This window comes from Mustelus asterias, chromosome 10 (assembly GCF_964213995.1).
Source record: "Mustelus asterias chromosome 10, sMusAst1.hap1.1, whole genome shotgun sequence".
Taxonomy (NCBI): Eukaryota; Metazoa; Chordata; class Chondrichthyes; order Carcharhiniformes; family Triakidae; genus Mustelus; species Mustelus asterias.
The window spans coordinates 55,258,608-55,282,648 of record NC_135810.1 but is presented as its reverse complement, the minus strand read 5'-3'; the positions used below and the strand labels follow the sequence as shown (position 1 = coordinate 55,282,648).

The 24,041-nt window shown below is 39.3% G+C and overlaps 2 protein-coding genes across 5 annotated transcripts in view; one reads left to right on the top strand and one right to left on the bottom strand.

Annotated features, from left to right (window-relative positions):
- Nucleotides 1-24,041, top strand: part of ercc5 (excision repair cross-complementation group 5) — a 119,266-nt gene that overhangs the window by 45,804 nt on the left and 49,421 nt on the right. The window contains exons 7-10 of the mRNA XM_078221430.1: nucleotides 838-970; nucleotides 2,010-2,093; nucleotides 4,171-4,267; nucleotides 6,218-6,509. Coding sequence (XP_078077556.1) covers nucleotides 838-970; nucleotides 2,010-2,093; nucleotides 4,171-4,267; nucleotides 6,218-6,509 — 606 coding nt within the window. The remainder of the gene's footprint in view (nucleotides 1-837; nucleotides 971-2,009; nucleotides 2,094-4,170; nucleotides 4,268-6,217; nucleotides 6,510-24,041) is intronic.
- Nucleotides 6,507-24,041, bottom strand: part of LOC144499601 (betaine-homocysteine S-methyltransferase) — a 29,432-nt gene continuing 11,897 nt past the window's right edge. For all 4 annotated transcript variants that reach the window (XM_078221743.1, XM_078221741.1, XM_078221742.1 and 1 more), the window contains exons 5-8: nucleotides 18,108-18,269; nucleotides 15,631-15,836; nucleotides 12,368-12,444; nucleotides 6,507-9,092 (exon numbers count right to left, since the gene is read on the bottom strand). In XM_078221743.1, the coding sequence (XP_078077869.1) occupies nucleotides 9,016-9,092; nucleotides 12,368-12,444; nucleotides 15,631-15,836; nucleotides 18,108-18,269 (522 nt within the window). In that variant the 3' untranslated portion in view covers nucleotides 6,507-9,015. The remainder of the gene's footprint in view (nucleotides 9,093-12,367; nucleotides 12,445-15,630; nucleotides 15,837-18,107; nucleotides 18,270-24,041) is intronic.

Below are 24,041 nucleotides of genomic sequence, written 5' to 3'. Positions count from 1 at the left end.
GATTTATTTTTAACTGTTCTGTATCTTTTATTTCTTTATTGTCTTTCTTTATTTTTCTTTCCGCCCCACTCTTTGCCACTATTTTATCCCCCCCTTTGCTTCCCCTTTCCTCCTCAATTTTACCCATCTCCCCCCTTCCCCCAAATCTTCATCTGTCACAGTTTACCTTCTGATTTTGGCTTCTCTGCCATTTGGCCACTCACACCTTTCTTTCTCTCTATGGGCTGCCATTAGCAGCCTTTCCCCTTGTTTATGTGGCTATGACTCATCTTTCATTCCCATACAGTACAAATATCTCCCACTTTCTATGCCTTTTAGCTTTGACAAAGGGTCATCGGGATTTGAAATGCCAGCTCTTTTCTCTCCTTACAGATGCTGCCAGACCTGCTGAGATTTTCCAGTATTTTCTCTTTCGGTTTCAGATTCCAGCATCCGCAATAATTTGCTTTTGTCTTCTCGATGTGTTGACTTCTGCTGGGCACAGTTCTGCATGCACTGCTCAGTGTCTTGTGTAACTGCCAATTATTCATGTGCTGAGAGACATCAATATACATTCAATTGCACTCCCAAAAATAATTTATTATTAGGCTCAGGAATGGGAACTCCAGAGGATTATTATTTTTGCCTCTCCTTTCCTAAGCCAGGACACTGAGTGAAATTATTGTATACTTTCCATTACCCAAGCTGGCCTGGTATAATCACGAATTTTGTCTTCCATATTTTGGCTATGACCAATTTTAAACACTGTGATAATCTATTGAAGCATAATGGTAACTGTTCAATTTGTGGCGAGGTGAATGTAGATCATGTAATATTTGACTTATGTTTACATTCCAGCTGAAGGGGCATTAATGAAATTAACTCGAGGACTGAAGGATGAGTCTATGGCTTTTATCTACCATTGCCAAAATCATTACTTCTGTCCTATTGGATTTGAGGCGACCCCTTTAAAGGCATCCAAAGCATTTCGGTGAGTATGTATATCTCATAACTGCACTGTTTCTTCTCTGGGCAGCATGTCAAAGCTGTTGTTTGAGTGTGGATTTCAATGTTAGACTGCAAGAAAGTGCTGACTTTATTTAATTTTAATCATTGGAACAGGAACAATACAGCAGTCCTGTCAAGAAAAGAGTTAAATATTGGCTTTTTCCATTGAATTGCAAATAAGTTTCTGTAATGATTGATTTTTTAAATGTTTTAAATACAGATCAAAACATATCGCTAACATAGACAAGTTCTACATTTTAGGGAACTGAATGGGTCACATTGAATTAAATGGTACCATAAATATCGTGAAGAAGCAAAGTTTTTCAATTAATGTACTAATTAACTAAAGATAAATGAACACATTTGCAGGCATTTTATTTGTACAGAGAGCCTCTTATTACTACAAGACTAAAATGTTAAGATACCTGCAGTATGTCAATGATATAGTAAAGATGGTTAAATTATTTTTCATGAATAGTCATATATTTAAGAAAACATTTCATGTTCAAAATCAATAGTATTCTGATTCAACAAGTTCAAGACGGAGAATTCTATATTTATCCTTTTATTACCCTGATCAGCATTAAGGAGGAATAAATCTTGAGCCTCTCTGCACAATTGTAATCTCTCATTCCCAGTAAATTCCTAATAAACCTATGATTCAGCTTTTCTATTTCTATGGTTTGATTCCCCAAACTATATAGTATTCCAACAATGGCCTTATTAGGGTGTTATACGAGTTCAGTATTAGCTACTTGTTTTTATTTTGTGCTTCCATAATTAAAGCAAAATATTTGGTTTGTTTTTTATGGCCTCATTTTTAGGTATGGCTGCTTTTTGACCCATTCAAAATCTTACTATTTAAAGTGTATTTCCTTCCCCCATTTTTGATCCTAAATCTTTTTTCATATTTTGTTTCTAAATTGAGCGAAAGCAGTCACTTGTATGCCTGAAATTACTTGCAGAGGATAAAGGAGAAAAAAAAACAAATTCTATGTGTTGTTTTTTGCCTTTGATAACAGAGGCAGGCTCCCCCTTGAAGAAATGGAATTTTGGATTTTAATAGGTGAACCAAGCAAGAAACATCCAGCTATTCACTGCAAAAAGTAAGTTTGACATTTAAACATTAAGGCTGCACTCCAAAGTCGCCTGGTGGCACAGCTAGATAAAACACTGAGTATCTGAATCCACACAAAACAGCAAGAACCAAGGTTTGATCACAGGTCAGTGCTCAGCTAGCTGTCTCGACGGGGTAAAGGATTTATGTTCCTGAGTGCTATCCAGTAACTGTATGCATCAACATGTATCAAAAGAGGAGAAAATAGGGTTAAATCTGGTGATGTCTGCAGAAAAAGAGCCACCTGACACACTGTCTCGTCTCAGAGAAACAAATTGTACTTGAACAACAGGGCAGCTACAGAGTCTCCCAACAGGAGTTATTTGTACAGAGGACCTCTTACTACTCCAATATTCCTCCTCTCTCTTAAAAGGATGATCTCTTTATTCTGAGACCGTGATCCAATGTTCTAGATTCCAGAGGAACCATTTTTTCAGCACTGAAAAATCACTGAAGAATTTTATATGTTTCAATTAAATCACCTCTCATTCTACTGAACTCCCGGGAATATATTCACTCCTCATTGGATGTTACCCAAATCTCAGAACCAGCCTAATGAGCTTTGTTGGACTCCCTCAACTCCTTCCAGGGAAAGTTTGTCCTTCTTTAGATAGAGGCCAAAACTGCACACACTACTCTAGGTGTGATTTCACCAATGCTCCGTGTGATTGTAATAAGACATTTTCACCATTATACTTCAATCCCTTTGTATGAAAAGCTAACATATCATTTGCCTTCTTGCATGTAAATGTTCCATGATTCAGGTAGATACCAGTGTTGTGGCTATACTGAAAGAGCTTAGCTAGGGAAGTGGCAAGTTCTTGAGCACAAGTCTTCAGTACTATTGCCAGAATGTTATCAAGGCCCATTGCCTTTGCAGTATCCAGTGCCTCCAACTGTTTCTTGATATCACATGGAGTGAATCAATTTGGCTGGAGACTGGCATCTGAGATGCTGGGGACCACTGGAGGAGGCCTCTTCTAACTTCTGGTTAACTATTGTCAACACCCAAACCAATCCCTGCATTGGACATCACCCCATACCCTCAACTACCACCCCAGACCTCACCCCCACCCCCGTCTGACCAGCAGACATGATGCTGAAGCTGTTTTGTGAAATTGATAATTGATCTCTTACTTCAAAAGATAAGAACACCTGAAGGATGTTTATGGAGCTTTGCAGAAATGGTAGCAATGCTGGCTGCTTTCAAGGAAAATCATTATTTCCTGCATTACAATGGTGACTACACTCCAAAAGTACTTCATTGACTGTAAAGTGCTTTGAGATTCCCTGCTGCCAGGAAAGATGGTATATAAATGCAAGTTTTTTTTTTCCAAAGGAATTAGTTCTAAATTCCCCAAATGAGACTGGAACCATTGTATGTCTATTTCTTTGTATCTCTATTGGACATTCAATTTAAATAAAATTTAAATTTATTTAACTGAATATTTTAAGCTATGCTTTGAGTACAGAAAAGGTTTACAAAAATGGTTCCAGTGATGAGAAACTTCAGTTACAAAGATAGATTGGGGAGATTGGAACTGCTCTCCTTGGAGAGGAGAAGACTAAGAGAAGATTTGTTAAAGGTTTTCAAAATCATGAGGCTAGATAGGGAGAAATTGTTCCTGCTCATAAAAGGATTGAGAATGAGACAGCATAGATTTAAAAGAAGCAGATGTCATGTGAGAACCACACAGTGAGTAGTTGTGGTCTGGAATACACTGCCTGGAAGTGTGGTGGAGGCAAGTTAAATTGAGGCATTCTACAGGGCATTGGATGATTATTTGAATCGAACAATTTGCAGGGGTATGGGGAAAAGGCTGGAGAATGGCACAGTCATAATACTCATTCATCAAGCCAATGCAGACATGGACTGAATGGCCTTCGACACTAACAATTGTGATTGTGTAATTGTGAACTTTATGGAACTATTTCAGTTAGTGTTGAGATAATTTCAAGTTCGGCTAATTTCTTAAAGATATAGATTTTCTTTGCAGTTCCTGCAAATTATCCAGGATTGCAATAATTGTGTATCTGCTAATACAATGACTTATTTCTAACTTTAGGTGGGCAGATATAGTGACAGATCTCAACACTCAAAATCCTGAATACCTTGACATTCGAAATTCTGAAAAGGGTATACAGTACAGAAAAACCAAAAAGGTATCAATGAAAGATTTTAGATATTTTTCAAAATTATTTGTAATGTCATAAAAAACATTCAAATAATCACAGTTTTGTACTCCTGCTGTGAATAATAAGATTACTAACATGCACCACAACAGGACAGACTTTAACACGCAGGGGCTTGGATCATGTGAAATGGTATCTGTGGCCTCCAGGATCACTGTCCAGAGAGCTGGATACAACGTCTTGACTGCCCTACCCTTTGTAAGAGACAGTTTAGATGTTGAGTTTTGAGTCCCTGACCCAATGCTGGGGTCTTTGAGTCCCATTTGCTATTAGCAGAATCTTCCGGTCCTGCCAAAGTCTATAACATTTTGCATGGCTCGCCCCATCCTGCCACTGGGGAACCCGTGGTGGGGAGATGGAGGTCAAATTCAACAGGACTGGAAGATCCCACTGTCAAGAATGGTCAGAAAAATCACACCTATTATTTCAATAAATCAACCAGCTGGGTGAAAATTTGATTTAGAGTAATCCTTGACCCATTTACTGATAGACCCATATACTGATAGAACCAAATAGAAGAACACTTGTGGTGAAGAAATAAAAGGAATAACTTCTGAAACACTCCTTTAAGCATGAGATTTTTGTGAGTACCAATGATGGAACTTGCCCTCCACACACTTTCTCTGGCATGAATCTTATCAGTTTTGTCCCTATTAGCATTTCCTTCTTTCTAGGATGCCTTTTGTGCAACACCTTAATTACTTTAGTAAAAATCACTCAGCAAGCAAATTCCAATAATTTGCAACTTTGAACTTGGGAATCGAACAATACAACTACGTAAGCTACTGGATCATTTTTGTGCGAATACTTTAACATTAATCTCAATTTATGTAGGGCGAAAGCTATAATTAGCTTAGTTATCCTTACAAGCTATTGTGATTGATAATTCTAAACATTTGATTCTTGGCTCTATAAACAGTGGCATACGGTGCCAAGTCAAGTGAATTAGGCTACATCTTTAGAAATCATTCGCTCAGCCCCAGATGGCAAAGACACCAGGGCCTTAAGAGGATATGCAGAGATTTACTAGCATGTACCAGACATGAAATATTTCGGTTATGATAAGGCAGGTGGAAATTGCTGGGCTGCCCAAATTCCAAAGGGAAATTTGGACGAACTATCACGATTTGCAATTTGTATTTTATTATGAGAAAGTCTCTGCACTGAAGTCAGGAGTAAAACATTCAAACTACTTTAAGATATTAAATTTAAATGTTTATTTAAAAAGAGCAAACTTAAACCCAAAGATTACATTTACATAGTAAACAGTAGTTCTACAAACATTTCCCAAAAGATTTCTTAGTTAAACTCAGAGCGAAATACCCCTTATGTTAGTGGGCAGGATTTTCCAGGCCTTGCTATAAGGGTAGTATTGCATGGGTTTCTCTCTCTCGTCTCAATATGGGAAAAATCACTGGTTTTTCTCAATTTCACACACACACGTGCCTGTTTCAGTGATATTGGGAAAATATTGAAAAATATATTTTTGTCACACCACTTACATGGACTTATTAATCGAGGATTGTTTTTTGAGCAGAGGAGATTAAGGGGAAATTTTATAAGAGGTTTTCAAAATCTTGAAGGGTTTTGACAGAAGGAAATACCAGCAGGAGGTTTGTCAACCAGAGGACAGACATAAGGTAATTAGCAAAAGAACCAGAAGCAACAGGAGGAAAAATATTTCACAATGAGTTATGATCTGAAATCACTGCCTGAAATTGAAGAGGGAGCAGATTCAATAATAACTTTAATTGGAATTGGATAAATACTTGGAAAGGAAAAAAATTTCAAGACTACAGAGAAAGAGCAGACAAGTGAGACTAACTGCATTTCTCTTTATAGTAGATGAGATAGGCCTGATGATTTCTTGTTCTGTATCATTCTATGATTGTTTAATTGTTTGATGTGGTCTCTAATTAGGTTGGTGGAAACCTGCATTGCATAATTGCATTCCAAAAACTGAACTGGCAAAAATTAAGCACTTGGATGATGAACATTGGAAATTTCAGATGTGAAACACGTTCAAAGGTATCAGAATGCAAGGCCAATTCTGCCATTGGTCTGGAAAGAGTTTTAAATGATCATCATGAACCATCAACGAATGACACAATTAACAGTGATGGATTTCAGCAAACATCTGAGTGGAAGCAAATCTCAAGTCCATACGATTATAGAGATGGTGTATCGCCTGAAAGTGACACTGATGAAGAAAGTATTGAATGAATTTAATAGTGTAACAGTGGAATGTACTTGAGGTATGAAGAGTTGGGACGTAAAATGATTTGGGAGTGCTTTGGATTCAGAATTTTGGGCATTACAAGCGTGAAGTGTGGTCTGCAAAAGCTTTTGAGAAAAATAAGATTGGTCTCAGCAAATTGTTTTTCCAGTGATGTTAAGTGTTGCAAAAGTGAAGTTGAAAACCTATGTTATAATTGTGTAATAAATAATACATAGGTCAGTCTGTTGTATACAATACTGTTGCATAATAGTAGGGATTAAAACCAATGTAAGCACATTGAGGAGTTGTTAAATACAAGTCCTGTTTTTATTTCCAATAGCTTTTTTAAAAGAGAATGAGTTCCAGAAACCATTGTACGCAAAAATAGAATCTCTTTTTCTGAGATTACATTTTAAAAATTAATAAAGTGCTCTTCTGATTTATTCAAGTTGTGGGCTGATGTCTGTGCAAGAAATATAGTTGGTCATACTGAAGATATAGCGAGGTGGAGACTATTTTAAGTATAGTTCAATGCAGACTGATGAAAAAATGCCTTAAGAAAAGCCATAGTTTATTAGAATAGAATTTAGGAACATATTTGCAATAAAATGCCTTATCAAAATGTAACTAGGAAAGGAAAATACACATCTGGTTTTTCACCATTTGAATAGAACGTCTTTCAAGACTGCAGGATAAACTTGTTTTATACATTTTATGCTCAACAGTATAATATCAATGTGACGATAGTTACCTTATTCTGCTTCCAGCATGAGCCAATCTAAAATATATTTTTAAAATTGTTGCACAGGTAGGGGTGTGCGCAATAGACGACAGAATTTCCTTAGAACTGCTAATCCGCTTTACTCCATTACTGCGCTATGGTAGTAAGTGTGAATTGTGCTCAAATTCTGGAATGGATTGAACGGACTATAAAAACCAGCATGGACTGAGGTTGAGCCAGATGGTCTGTTTCTTTGTTGTATATTCTATGAACCCATAACCTTATGTCTTGAGTCATTCTGCTACTGAGATTACCTAACAAATAGGAACATCTCTAAGATAGCTCAACAGTGCATTGTACTAGCTAGCCTTTTGATCAACATGACATCTGTTTGTTGCAATGCAATCAGCAAATATTTACAGGAAAGTATGGGCCCCTTTTGGTTCAGAGATTCTTGTGTAAGTTATCTGGATACAATGTTTTCTCAAATCATTAAAACAGATGTTCTCTTTATTCTTACAAAGACACAGACTACTGCTACAATATATTTGCACTCAAAGAAGTCCTGTCTAGCCCAGCAAGCTAAGAACTATAGGGAACTCAACAAGGTTTATGTTGGGAATGTTTGAGCAAATGGCATTCATTATTGACAACTGCCTTATCCTGTATATTCAAAGTAAACTTAGGGGGCAGGTTAGCAATGTTAAGGAAGGAACCCAAGGATCTTGGTTGACTTATCACTCAACATGTCCACATAATGTAAAGCCACAGTTACATTTGAATCTACAGAGAACTTTAATGTTCTACAGTGCTCTAGCCATTGCAACACTGGGAACCACCAAAAAGAAAGATGCGGTCAGAAAGAGCCAGGAGGTTGCTCTTGCCTAAAAGCATCAGTTCCTTCCAAAAAACAGAAAATTGGTTAAAATAATTCGGCTATGAGGAATCGTTTTGATAAAATAGGACTTACATAAGATATTTTAAATGGACAGCAAAAGTAAAATTACAGTTCTTCCAGATATACCAAGGGGAGATAGTTGGATTCTCTCTTGTTGGAGATGGTCATTGCCTGGCACTTGTGTGGCACAATGTTACTTGCCACTTATCACCCCAAACCTGAATGTTGTCCAGGTCTAACTTCAACCAAAATCTTGTGATCGTTCTTACGTCTCCATTCTTCTTGCGTGAACTAGCTTTTGATGTTCTGCACAGTGATACAGCTGCTGATACTCTGGCCCTGAAAATTCTTCGAATTTTATCGCAGCAGCCTGAATTTGCTTCATTACTGGGAGAGCACCTAATTTACACAAAAACTACCAATTTTTAAACAAGCATCTAACATTTAAAATTGGCATCTTCACTCACTTTAAAGTTATGATAAAGCTTCTCTTGCAATAATTTATATATTAATGTTTTTCCATGAAACTAATGCTCAGATACAGTAAGAAAATTACTGTGAAATTGCTTTTGTTCAGTAACCTAGTCACCATAATAGGTTACAGTAGCTGCTCATGCTGATCAAATGACCATAGTATGGGGAAGTCATCTTTTGGGTTATTCCAAATTTAAACTTTTGAAAGATCACTGTATACTTTCTTCCATTTGGAGATCAGGTAAACAGTACATCAGAATAAGAATTTTGTAAACTCACCAAGCAACCATTCTAGTTGATACATAATTTAACAGGCTAATGGTATGTACAGTATTTTAAAAACTGTAATTGGTGATAATGGTGAAGAAAATTAACAGCATTCACATTCTTCTTGCAATATTTGAAGCTCATTGCTGTGACAGATTTGCTTTTAAAGTATCTCGCAGCTCTGCTATATCAGCTGGGGTAGTTCGGCAGCAGCCACCTGTAATAGATTAGTACAATTAGAAGGGTCAATTCAGTTATTAATATTAAACATTAAGCAAACACCAAGTTTAACTATTAGTTATAGATAGACATGACATGATGCTAGATGTTACAGCATATTTATGTTTAGGCTCATGATTTAAGAGTTACACAGCATTTGAAATGCAGATAGTGAAGATAATAGAATTTATTACAGCAAAGTGTTCATGTTTAAAACTTGCTGCTGCTGGAGATAGAGAATACCTAATACATTTCATCCACAAGTATATTTAGGTTCTCCAGTGTTTCAGTTCATTAAGATTAGAAACTAATTCTCCAAGATCTGAGTTTTCTGATCACAGTCAAAACAATGTTAGGCGTGCTATAAATGGCCTCAGTGTCCCTATGGTTGGGATGTGAAAATTGGTCAGGGTGCCCACTCCTTGCTCTCCATTGACTCTGACTGGAAAATAACAAATGTGAACAATCTCAGACATGGCTGTGTTGGATATTGCAGCCTGATAGTCTGGCACTGACTGTAAATGAGTGTGAAACGGGGCAGTGAAATCTCACAACAACTAATAAACCCCTTAAGAGAAATGATTGGCTTTATATTTAGATAGCAGTTTATTACTTTTGAACTGCAGAGCTTGTTATTTAGGCAGGCAATTTGCACACAGAAAAATGTGCAAATTGTTCCAGTAAGAGGTCTAGCGTTGGATTATCTATGATCTATAACTTGTAAGCAGGGCAAGAAATAGCAAAATGTTTCAACCAATCTGATTTAAGAATCCTCAGTGATATGTAGAGTCCAAACCTGGAAGTAAAGCTGTTAGCCTCATTATTATTCCAAAACAAAATCTGGGGTATTAATTCTGAAGGGCAATTAGGGGTGGGCCAGATCCCATGAATGAATAAAAAAAACTGTTAGTGGTAAGTCATGCATTTATTGAAAAATACAATTGTTTTTGAACAAAATATATCCAGTACTTTAAAACAAAATGCCATAGATAAAAAGGAGTAAATTTTCATACTTAGTTTATTGAACAAAAAACATAAGTAGAGCTATCCAATGTCCAGATAATTGGTCTATGTATGGTATGCAAGAAAGGAACAAGAGAATCCAGGTGATCACCATATCATTGGAATTGAAATGACTATGGAAATAAAACTATGACACAAAAATGTTGATCTGTAAGAGAGCAATCTTTGAGAGAATATGAAGCAACATTAGGAAAAAAGTTAATTTTGACTAAAAGTGGTAAAGTTTATCTAACCTTCTGGAGCTTTACAAAAAGATCAGTTACCAGGCAAGTGCAATTGATGCTTTGTACTTAGATTTTCAAAAATCCTTTGGTGTAGTTCAAAAATCACAGTATGGTGTGGGATAGAAAAATAGTTGTAAAATATGGGAACTTTATAGGTTCAAAACATACAAGCAGGATAGTTAATCTTAGAATAATTCACCAGTTATATGCTAGTGATTTGCTCAGTCTGAGAATATTTCATAAGTTGCATATCACGTGACACACTTATTAGGCCACTGACTTATGGTGAATATTTTGAAAAGCATTTTTTAAATTATCTTGGAATTTTTGGATTGAATTATATAATTTTGCAGTTTTCCATTGTACTGTAAATCAATGGTCTTGATAATAGATTGGTTCCTGGTATCTGGGTTATTTGGAAGTATAGGAGTTGCAAATATTAGGAAAGTCTTGTGTTCTGCAAGAATTCTGAAAGTGGGATGTGGGTCTATAAGAGTATGAAATCGGTTGGGGTGGTAGAGAATGTTTCCAAGTCGGGAGTAGAGGATTCCAGATATTGAGTGTATTGGAAGAGCTGAGTACTTGGGAGGAACAGAATCTGTAGATGTAGGAGTAGGATATGCACAAGTTGTGTCGTCTGGTGGTTTGGCTGACGTCTCTTGATTTGAGATCAAGAGGGGTGGAGGGGTGTCCCACATACACTTGAGTATTCTTCCAGAAGGATTCAAATAGGCAATTTCAAATGTAGAGAATCTTTGCGGTTGGTTTATTTATACATTTAATACCTATTTTTGGAACAGCTTTGGAATAATTCTAGTAGCTTAAAAAATGATTTACAGTCTAGGCTTCCTGTTTGCTATTCTGTGCTTGCCCTTAATTACCCACAAGATGAACTTTTAGTCTGAATGGAAATTGTGCTAGAAAAGGCAAGAGGTGAAAATTGCACATATTATCAATCCTTAAGCCCCTCTGCCTCTCCGCCTCCTCCTTTAAGACCCACTTTAAAATTCCATTCCCCCCACCCCCGAGGGGTTTTTCTATGTTAAAGATGCTGTATAAGTGCAATTGTTCTTGTTGTTATAGGACAATAGTCAACATTTAAAGGCATGTAGTTACTTAACATGTAGGGTTAGAAATTGTTTAGCTTCTATTTTCATCTTTTCCAAAAAATTATATGGTCAAAAGGGTAGAAAAACAGATGCAGAAACAGAAATGGAATAAAAACATACCTAACCTTTTAAATGTACAGATTTTCGATGCAGTGGAAAAGTGAATACATTGCTTTGGTTTAAGTTAATGGCTCGAGAGATTTGTGAAGAGGTGGAGCTGTCAGTAATCAATATAAATGTGAAACTTCACCATGTTCTGGAGGTGACTGCTGTGAAGGAGCAGCAGATAGAGAAGAAAAGTCCCTGCTAGAAGTATGCTGCTTGCACTCAGGTACTAATTCTAGTACTACTCAGGTACTAATTTTACTGTACAAGAACAGTCCTATAAACATGGATTAATTTATTTTCCTACAAAATTAAGCAATGCTGTTAATATCCTGACAACTCTCAATCCACCTCTCATCAGACATCAATTAATCTCCCTTTCAAAAGTATCAACTGATCTTGAATTAAGAATCTTCTCTGGAACTTTGTTTAATTAAGATTAGTAAAGACACAAACATTTAATTGTTTTTATTACTGTCTCATTGATCATAGTCATATGGGCAGCACAGTGGTTAGCACTGCTGCCTCAGCGCCAGGGACCCGGGTTCGATTCCCATCTTGGGTCACTGTCTGTGTGGAGTTTGCACATTCTACTTTGTCTGCATGGGTTTCCTCCCACAGGCCAAAGATGTACAGGTTAGGTGCATTGGCCATGCTAAATTCTCCTTCAGTGTACCCGAACAGGCGCCAGAGTGTGGCGACTAGGGGATTTTCACAGTAACTTCATTGCAGTGTTAATGTAAGCCTACTTGTGACGAATAAACAAACTTTACTTTTACTTTACTTTCATACAAGGCGATCTAAAAACTTACCAATCCATTTAGCCCCAAGTTCTTTCCATTCCACTGCAAATCTTGCAAGTTGATTATTGATTGGCTTGTTTTCCCAGCTGAGAATAAGGCAGTGAAAACACAACATTAAGAAGTATGTAGCCTAGGCATTATATAGTATACAGAGAAAGCTGTAGAAAGTGATTTTCTGTGTAGTACAGTTTTTTTAAACTACTGACCACTGTCTCCCAAATATAGAGACGGTTGCATAATAATCCAACAACGTATTTGTAAAACAGAATCAATATCTTAATGATAACTTTAATGTGGTCAAAAGCAATAGTGCCACATGGAAATGAATCCCAGTTAAGTCTTCCTTTTTCATCATTTTATTGAGGTTATTTGCAGTGGTATATTGTCTCTTCTATTAATTGTGGGTAAAACATGCATTAAGAAGTCCTGTCCCTAAATTTTCAATCCTCACCTAAAGAACAACAATTTGCCAGGAACAATGTTACGACAGAACATTTACAGCACCAGAGGCGGCAATTCAGCCCATTGTATTGTAATCCCACCAACCTGTTCCTTCCCATACCTTCCTCTTTGTCTTGAATTAAAAGCAGCTTGGGTCTCTGCATCAACCACTCTATGGCAAAGCATTTCATGCTCTAACTGCTTTCCACATGAAGAACTTTTTCCTAAACAATTTTCTTGTTTGTGATAAATTTTAAATTGATGGCCCTTTCAATAAAGCCGTTTGTTTAAACCTTCGAGACCTGCAACCTAGCCTTTAAAACAACCACATAGAAAACTGGCAAGGAGGTGGTAGGACCAACTCTCAAACTAGAAGGAATAATCTATCCCTATTTACTATCAAACCCTTCATAATTTTAAAACTTGTTAAATTTCTCTGCCTTTTCTACTAAAGTCTCTTCTCATAAAAGTTTCCAAAGCCTGGTATTATCTTGAAACTATACTGTATACTTTAAAGTGCTTTAATTCCCTGCCTATAATAAGTTTCCAAAACTGCAGGCAGTATCATTAGCTGGAGCCTAACCAATGTTTTGTACACATTTATTATTACTTTTGTTCTCTATACCCTATTTTTAAAACCCAAAATGCTGTTGGGCTTTATTTTTAGGTTTAATTTAGTTACAAATTTGGGTTTATTGCAGGTATTTACTCCAGTTTGGTAGAGTAAGTTATTCCTTGAAGTTGCCTGGGTCTTGCAGAAATTGTTTTTCACTGCTCTACATTTACAAGTGATTTTCATGTTCTGGATCGGATCTCTGTGGTAAGTGTGCATTGTTGTGTATTCGTGTTATTTCTATGTTTCTTCACTTGCAGCTTTGTAGTGAAACAGGAGCCCTTAAAGACAATCACATGACGTGACTGATTACATCATCAGCTGTTGGCACAGACAGTCTATCTTAGCAGCCTGTACTGTTAACATCCTTTCAATAAAGCTGTTTGTTTAAACCTTCGAGACCTGCAACCTAGCCTTTAAAACAATCATATAGAAAACTGGCAAGGAGGTGGTAGGACCATACTTGCAGCCAAAATAAAAAAAGTAGAAAAGGTACTGTAGACAGACACCCGACAGAAGAATAAATAATTAAAATCATCGCTACACAAAAGCTGGCGATGAAAGGTGCAATGAAGGGGTGCCAAACAACGTTCACAGCCGCCAGAGGAACCAAAAATAATCGAAGATTCTGGAGAAAACTTTGGAAAGAAACTCGACATGTACTCTGCCCGAAGAGATCTGTGACAGTACCAGGAGCACTGTCAGTAAGTAGCAAGTACCCTGTTTTGTCAGGTCAAGATTTTCTGGCAAGGAACTATACTAAGTGGATATCTGCCATCATCATAGCATAGATAGGACAGTCTCCTACACCATATCTACACAAGACTATGTAATCTGGAGGAGACATGTTGGTCAACTTTGGCGACAAGAACCACTCTGCCAATGACAATCGACAAGAGTGTCCACATCAAACTGTGCCAAGAGAAGACCTGGATCGTCCTGAGAACATGACACTACCCACACCAATTGGGAAAGTCAGCAGCTTAGTTGAGAACACTTCAATACTGAATCAACCGCAGAACACTACGTTGACGCTGGCTAAGACAATCACGGATGATGTCAAAATCAAACCAAAAACAACAAAGGTTGCAGTAAACACTAAAAAGCAGATGCTCTAAGATTCAGTGACAACTACACAGAGCAATGGCCACTGGAACATCTGACCTATTGACTTGTTGTTTATTAATTGTTCATATTGCTCATTTTGATTGTTAACGTTATACTGTTATTGGTGTCAAGAACCTTTGATTTAGGGGAGGAAAAAGCTTTGTGCATTCATGAAGACCCATCTTCTCAACTTTGTCCCTTGCCTGAGGTGTAGTGATCCTTAGATTAAATCACCACCAGTCAGCTCTCCACCTCAGAAGGGGAGAGCAGCCTATGGTCATCTGGGCCTATGGCAACTTTCATTTGCAGTGGTACAGGGAGACCAATCACATGATTTCATTGGCTATTTGCATGGGTAAAAGGGCAGTCTATCATAGCAGCCTGTAGCATTAACATCCTTTCATCAAAGCCCTTTGTTTGTTTAAACCTAAGAGGCCTACATCCTATCTTTTAAAACCACCACATACATGTTCCCCAAAGATGGACCGAGGGAACACAACGCAAGGCTTCAACTGGTTTATTTGTAAGCGGTTTTATTTCATAGTGGATAAAATGTAAAGACGTCTACTAGAATGAAATGACAATAGTTCAAGTTCTGTTTGGACATATTTGCCGCTGTGACCCAAGAAGTCTGGGTTAGGTTGATTGGCCATGCTAAATTGCCACTTAGTCTCAGGGGGATTTGCAGGGTAAATACATGGGGTTACAGGGATAGGGCCTGGGTGGGATTATTGTTGGTACAAGCTCAATGGACTGAATGACTTCCTTCTGTACTGTAGGGATTCTACGAATGATCACATCTACCCATCTTTGTTTTACCATTCATCCATTCAGCTGGAATTCTCAATCTTTCATGGATAATCACACTTTCAGCTGAGCATCAATTCCATAACACAGATGAATTTTAATCTTTGCAACATAACCAGAAGCCTACTATAAAACTAAACATATTGAATAACTATCAATTAATATTTCTGTGCAACTGATGTAATAAACAGGAATAACCTGTTCAAAGAGACTTAGAGGGATTAAAAGTCTTGTTGGATGAGGATTATAAATGAGACATTATTTGTACAAAATGGTTCTACAAGCGTTGGTTTAAATGACACACCGTGTACTCGGATTCCATGTTTCCCCACTGTTGGGATATACGATCCATCCTCCTTTTGGTCCTCTATTTTTGTTGGCAGTACTGAGGAGTGGGCTAACTAAATCAGGGGGGCAGCAGTTTAATCCTACAGCCACCAACTGATCAGATGCAATTGCAAATTTTACTGCATCATTAAACTTCTCTCCATGAGAAATACATTGTTCATCCTGCAACATAGTTCAAAATAAGGATTAGTTTGAAATAAGGATTAGAAAATTAATGTAAAAATTGCACTCAAGCTGTAAAAATCCACACTGGATGTCCTGGTAGCACTACTAGTAAAATTGCAAACTCAACATGAAATAACAGAAGAGAATAAATGGGCTATTTTAATTATTGGCATTTGGCAGTCAGTCGATAATTTTGAACAGGAGCTTTGCCACAGCCCGTCATCTCCAGGTTGTTTGGGTGGCCCAGAGGCTAATCCAATCTAACCAATACAGACTGAGGAAAAGGGCCTGTGATTTGTGCAGGGTGGGAGCCGGAGAGACAGTAGCAGCCCACATAATCCTTATGAAGTTCAAAAGAGCGCGCTATTCCCCAGGCCCCACAAGAAGCATTATAAGACTTGCCTTTCCAGTATTTCTCCTCTTGGCAACCAATTTTTATTGAGCTAGAGGTCAATGGTGCTGGCTCTGCTTAGTAGACATAAAATGCATCAGGATCCCATGTATTTCATGTATTTGTATGGATTCGTGAGGATGCCAGAAGACCCTAAGAAATACGTGCGGGATTTACCCTTCCCCACCAGCAGTTTGAAGGCCTTCTTACCCACTCCTGAATTGTATGAGGGCAGTGAAGGCATTGAGCAGCCAACCACACTGGGTCTATTGAGGCCCTCTAGTGGCTAATTAATAAATAGCCACTTAAGGGCCTCATCCTGCCCTCACTGCTATTTTACCCACAGCAGGGGTCACCCTCCAGCCTATCAACAGATAATTGATTGTTAAATGACAATGCAGCAGCCTTTATTCCCTTGGGTAGGTTCCCGCCAACATAAAATTATAAAATCCAGCCCCTGGTAATGATGGTAAGTCAATCATCTCAATTTTGATGCTGCTAACGCTCCATTTGTGCCAGAGGAGAGGAGTTAAACTTTCCCTTTAAATTCTATCTTTGGCTGATCTCATTAGATGAGTTCTTACTAGGGATACAATTCTTCGTCAGGTTTTCTGTTTGAACATTTTAGAGCAGTGGAGTACTTCACTAGGGCAGCATGGTTGCACAGTGGTTAGCACTGCTGCTTCACAGCACCAGGGACCCAAGTTCGATTCCCAGCTTGGGTTACTGTATGGAGTCTGCACATTCTCTCCATGTCTGCGTGGGTTTCCTCCAGGTGCTCCAGTTTCCTTCCAGAGTCCAAAAGACGTGCTGTTTTAGGCGCTTTAGGTGCACTAATAAATAAACTTTTAAAAAAATTATGGGGGATAATTGCTCACAAGAAGCCCACTTTGTAATAACCTCTTGTAATGAGTCTGATAGCCAAGTTCATAGTATCATCTAGTTCATTTATTAGTGTCACAAGTAGGCTTACATTAACACTACAATGAAGTTACTGTGTAAATCCTAAGTCGCCACACTCTGGCAACTGTTCGGGTACACTGAGGGAGAATTTAGTATGGCCAATGCACCTAACCAGCACGCCTTTCAGACTGTGGGAGGTAACCAGAACACCTGGAGGAAATTCACACAGACACGGGAAGAATGTGCAAACTCCACACAGGACAGTCACCTAAAGCTGGAATTCAACACGGGTCCCTGGCGCTGTGAGGCTTCAGTGCTAACCACTGTGCCATCCGTCCTAACCACTGTGCCATCCGTCCTAACCACTGTGCCATCCGTCCTAACCACTGTGCCATCCGTCCTAACCACTGTGCCTCTGTGCCACCTGTCCTTACTGAAAGGTTGAGCTAAATATTTAGCTTACCATTTTCTCTAGCCAAGGTATTCTCAAGCCATCTACAGACAAAAATATATTGTAGTTAGGCTTACTGATGCCGCAGGGGCAGGACTGGAGGCTCTGGCCAACCCCCAGATATGCCACCTTGAGAAGCAAATGGAATATTTTTTCCATGGCACATACCACAACAGAATCATCTCTTACCACAAATTTCTGAGTCCCTCATCTCTTGCAAAAATCAGGCTATACAATATACATCCTTTCCAGCCCCAGGAATTTCAAATCCCCAAACCTTTCCTCAACATATAAACCTCAAAATTGGAACTCTGCTGCTTTGGTAAAACTTTGAGAGTTCTGCAATGATCAGATATGGCCAGCAAGCAGTCGACTAGGACTCCCAGATTCCTTCCAGTCGCTTCCTGATCTGGTTTGATATAATTCATAAACTCAATCAGATTCTGTTGCCAAAGTTTTTAAAGAATGTTAGAAATTAAGAAAAGCTAACTTTCATTGATAATTCAAGTCTATCTTCAAGTACCTTAATGGAAAATGACAGCCAGGCTTTGGAGTTAGGAAATTCTCTAAGCAGTTCCACCAGAGCTTCTCCTTCTTTCTGACTAGGAACGGTTTCCATAGCAATGAGATCCACTCCTGCAGTTATCAAAGACTGCAGCTGAGGTCGATGCCAAGCCTTTAATTCCTGCAATAACCAAAGAGATTATGCAGCATTTCAAAATCATTTCACAAATAAAATATTTGAATACCAAGCATCTACAGCTGCAAAGTTACGCTAGAATTTAAACTTTTTCAGTACTGAATTTTCCTTCTAACAGAAACAATTACATCATCATGCAAATTGTCTAAACATTTCCAATGAAGTACCAACCAGAAAAAGTTATAAACTAGATCTTAGAACATTAGAACATTAGAGCACAGAAACAGGCCTTTTGGCCCTTCTTGCCTGTGCCGAACCATTTTTGTGCCGAGTCCCACTGACCTGCACCTGAACCATATCCCTCCACACCCCTCTCATCCATGTACCTGTCCAAGTTTTTCTTAAATGTTAAAAGTGAGCCCGCATTCACCACCTCATCTGGCAGCTCATTCCAAATTTTCACCACCTGTATGTGAAGAATATTCCCTTTAAACTTTTCCCCCCTCACCCTTAACCCATGTCCTCTAGTTATTTTCTCCCCTAGCCTCAGTGGAAAAAGCCTGCTTGCATTCACTCTATCTATACCCATCATAATCTTATACACCTCTATCAAATCTCCCCTCATTCTTCTACGCTCCAGGGAATAAAATCCTAACCTATTCAACCTTTCTCTGTAACTCAGTTTCTCAAGTCCCGGCAACATCCTTGTAAACCTTCTCTGCACTCTTTCAACCTTATTAAAATCCTTCCTGTAATTAGGTGACCACAACTGCACATAATACTCTAAATTCGGCCTCACCAATGTCTTATACAACCTCACCATAACATTCCAACTCCTATACTCAATACTTTGATTTATAAAGGCCAATGTACCAAAAACACTCTTTACAACCCTATCTGCCTGTGACGCCACTTTTAGGGAATTATGTATCTGTATTCCCAGATCCCTCTGTTCTACCGCACTCTTCAGTGTCCTACCATTTACGTTGTATGTTCTACCTTAGTCTGTCCTTCCAAAGTGCAATACCTCACACTTGTCTGCATTAAACTCCATCTGCCATTTTTCAGCCCATTTTTCTAGCTGGTCCAAATCCCTCTGCAAGCTTTGAAAACCTTCCTCACTGTCCACTACACCTCCAATCTTTGTATCATCAGCAAACTTGCTGATCCAATTTACCACATTATCATCCAGATCATTGATATAGATGACAAACAACAATGGACCCAGCACTGATCCCTGTGGCACACCACTAGTCACAGGCCTCCACTCAGAGAAGCAATCCTCCACTACCACTCTCTGGCTTCTTCCATTGAAAGACAGTAAGAAGTCTCACAACACCAGGTTAAAGTCCAACAGGTTTATTTGGTAGCAAATACCATAAGCTTTTGGAGCACTGCTCCTTCGTCAGATGGAGTGGATATCTGCTCTCAAACAGTGCACAGACACAGAAATCAAGTTACAGAATACTAATTAGAATGCGAATCTCTAAAGCCAGCCAGGTCTTAAAGGTACAGACAATTTGGGTGGAGGGATGCATTCAACACAGGTTAAAGAGATGTGTATTGTCTCCAGACAGAACAGCTAGTGAGATTCTACAAGCCCAGGAGGCAAGCTGTGGGGTTACTGATAATGTGACATAAATCCAACATCCCAGTTTAGGCCGTCCTCATGTGTGCGGAACTTGGCTATCAGTTTCTGCTCAGCGACTCTGCACTGTCGTGTGTCGTGAAGGCCGCCTTGGAGAACGCTTACCTGAAGATCCAAGCTGAATGCCCGTGACTGCTGAAGAGCTCCCCCACAGGAAGAGAACAGTCTTGCCTGGTGATTGTCGAGCGGTGTTCATTCATCCGTTGTCGTAGCGTCTGCATGATTTCACCAATGTACCATGCCTCGGGACATCCTTTCCTGCAGCGTATCAGGTAGACAACATTGGCCGAGTTGCAAGAGTAGGTACCGTGTACCTGGTAGATGGTGTTCTCACGTGAGATGATGGCATCCGTGTCGATGATCCGGCACGTCTTGCAGAGGTTGCTGTGGCAGGGTTGTGCGGTGTCGTGGTCACTGTTCTCCTGAAGGCTGGGTAGTTTGCTGCGGACAATGGTCTGTTTGAGGTTGCGTGGTTGTTTGAAGGCAAGAAGTGGGGGTGTGGGGATGGCCTTGGCGAGATGTTCGTCTTCATCAATGACATGTTGAAGGCTCCGGAGGAGATGCCGTAGCTTCTCCGCTCCGGGGAAGCACTGGACGACGAAGGGTACTCTGTCCACCGTGTCCCGTGTTTGTCTTCTGAGGAGGTCGGTGCGGTTTTTCGCTGTGGCGCGTCGGAACTGTTGATCGATGAGTCGAGTGCCATATCCTGTTCTTATGAGGGCATCTTTCAGCGTCTGGAGGTGCCTGTTGCGATCCTCCTCATCCGAGCAGATCCTGTGTATTCGGAGGGCTTGTTCGTAGGGATGGCTTCTTTTACGTGTTTAGGGTGGAAGCTGGAGAAGTGGAGCATCATGAGGTTATCCGTGGGCTTGCGGTACAGTGAGGTGCTGAGGTGACCGTCCTTAATGGAGATGCGTGTGTCCAAGAATGCAACCAATTCCGGAGAGTAGTCCATGGTGAGTCTGATGGTGGGATGGAACTTGTTGATGTCATCATATAGTTGTTTCAGTGATTGCTCACCATGACTCCAAAGGAAGAAAATGTCATCGATGTATCTCGTGTATAGCATCGGTTGAAGGTCCTGTGCGGTGAAGAAGTCTTGTTCGAACCATTGAGCTAATGTCTAATCCAATTTACTACCTCTCCATGTATATCTAGCGACTGAACCTTCCTGACTAACCTCCCATGCGGGACCTTGTCAAAGGCCTTACTGAAGTCCATGTAGACAACATCCACTGCCTTCCCTTCATCCACTTTCCTGGTAACCTCCTCGAAAAACTCTAATAGATTGGTCAAACATGACCTACCACACACAAGCCATGTTGACTCTCCCTAATAAGTCCCTGTCTATCCAAATATTTGTAGATCCTATCTCTTAATACTCCTTCCAATAATTTACCTACTACTGACGTCAAACTTACCGGCCTATAATTTCCTGCATTACTTTTTGAGCCTTTTTTAAACAACAGAACAACATGAGCTATCCTCCAATCATCTGGCACCTCACCCGTGGATACCGACATTTTAAATATATCTGCCAGGGCCCCTGCAATTTCAACACTAGTCTCCTTCAAGGTCCGAGGGAATACCCTGTCCGGTCCCGGGGATTTATCTACTCGGATTTGTGTCAAGACAGCAAGCACCTCCTCCCCTTTAATCTCTATAGGTTCCATGACCTCCCTACTTGTTTGCCTTATTTCCATAGACTTCATGCCAGTTTCCTTAGTAAATACGGATACAAAAAACCCATTTAAAATCTCCCCCATTTGTTTTGGTTCCATACATAGCCGACCACTCTGATCTTCAAGAGCACCAATTTTATCCCTTACTATCCTTTTGCTCTTAATATACCTGTAGAAGCTCTTAGGATTATCCTTCACCTTGTCTGCCAAAGCAACCTCATGTCTTCTTTTAGCCCTCCTGATTTCTTTCTTAAGTAGTTTCTTGCACTTTTTATACTCCTCAAGCATCTTATTTGCTCCCTGTTGCCTATACATGTCATACATCTCTCTCTTCTTCTTTATCAGAGTTCCAATATCCCTCGACCAAGGTTCCTTATTCTTATTCACTTTGCCTTTAATCCTGACAGGAACATACAAACTCTGCACTCTCAAAATTTCTCCTTTGAAGGCCTCCCACTTACCATTCACACCCTTGCCAGAGAACAGCCTGTCGCAATCCACGCTTTTTAGATCCTTTCTCATTTCTTCAAATTTGACCTTTTTCCAGTTTAGAACCTTAACCCGAGGACCAGATCTATCTTTATCCATGATCAAGTTGAAATTAATAGCGTTATCTTCATTGCACTTCGCTGATTAACCAATTTTTATAAATGTATTAATGAATGGGATGTGGGCATCGCTGGCTAGGCAAACATTTATTGCCCATTGCCAATTGCCCTCGAGAAGGAAATGCTTACTTCTGAAGAAAAGTGTGTATTTTGTGAAATAAAATCTTGTTTTTTTCACATCACAATAAAAGACTAATATCCCCATAATTTGAATATTAGGACTATAAATTCAATGAATAATTAGGAGTGATTAGGGACAGTCAGCATGACTTTGTGAGTGGAAAATCATGTCTCACAAATTTGATTGAGTTTTTTGAAGGGGTAACCAAGAAGGTAGATGAGGGCAGTGCAGTTGATGTTGTCTACATGGACTTAAGCAAGGCCTTTGACAAGGTACCGCATGGTAGATTGTTACATAAGGTTAAATCTCACGTGATCCAGGGTGAGGTAGCTAAATGGATAAAAAATTGGCTTGATGACAGAAGCCAGAGGGTTGTAGAGGGTTGTTTTTCAAACTGGAGGCTTGTGACCAGCGGTGTGCCTCAGGGATCGGTGCTGGGTCCACTGTTATGTCATTTATATTAATGATTTGGATGAGAATATAGGAGGCATGGTTAGTAAGTTTGCAGATGACACCAAGATTGGTGGCATAGTGGACAGTGAAGAAAGATATTTTGGATTGCAACAGGATCTTGATCAATTGGGCCAGTGGGCTGACGAATGGTAGATGGAGTTTAATTTAGATAAATGCGAGGTGATTTTGGTAGATTGAACTAGTGCAGGACTTACTCAGTTAATGGTAGGGCGTTGGGGAGAGTTACAGAACAAAGAGATCTAGGGGTACATGTTCCTGGCTCCTTGAAAGTGGAGTCACAGGTGGACAGAGTGATGAAGGTGGCATTCGGCATGCTTGGTTTCATTGGTCAGAACATTGAATACAGGAGTTGGGACATCTTGTTGAAGTTGTACAAGAAATTGGTAAGGCCACACTTGGAACACTGTGTGAAATTCTGGTCACCCTATTATAGAAAGGATATTATTAAACTAGAAAGAGTGCAGAAAAGATTTACTAGGGTGCTACCGGGACTTGGTGGTTTGAGTTATAAGGAGAGGCTGGATAGACTGGGACTTTTTTCTCTGGAGCGTAGAAGGCTGAGGGGTGATCTTATAGAGGTCTATAAAATAATGAGATCAGCTAGATAATCAATATCTTTTCCCAAAGGTAGGGGAGTCCAAAACTAGAGGGCATAGGTTTAAGGTGAGAGGAGAGAGATACAGAAGTGTCCAGATGGGCAATTTTTTCACACAGAGGGTGGTGAGTGTCTGGAACAAGCTGTCAGAGGTAGGAGTAGAGGCGGGTACAATTTTGTCCTTTAAAAAGCATTTAGACAGTTACATGGATAAGATGGGTATAGAGTGATATGGGCCAAATGCTGGCAATTAGGACTAGCTTTGGGGTTTTAAAAAAAAAGGGCAGCATGGACAAGTTGGGCCAAAGGGCCTGTTTCCATGCTGTAAATCTCTATGACTCTATGATTCAAAGAGACTAGTTGTACAACAAGTATCAGTCTTGCACAGGCCACTGTAAAGTGCAATGCAAGGCTGGCAAATGCGGGTTATCCGACCAGTATCCACATCTCTCTCGGTCCAGAAACCTTTCTATTTCAGACATTTGAATCAAATATTGGCGCAATCATTCCTAGTTCTTGTGTAACAATGATAAAACTGATGTTCTTCTAATGTTACAGCACAGTGGAATATTTTCTATTTCCCATACCAGCCACCCAATGGTCCGAGTAAAATTTACAATTAATACATGATACCTTGATAGATAATAGAGTAATTATCAAAGAGCTTAATTTAAACTCTTAAATGTTTA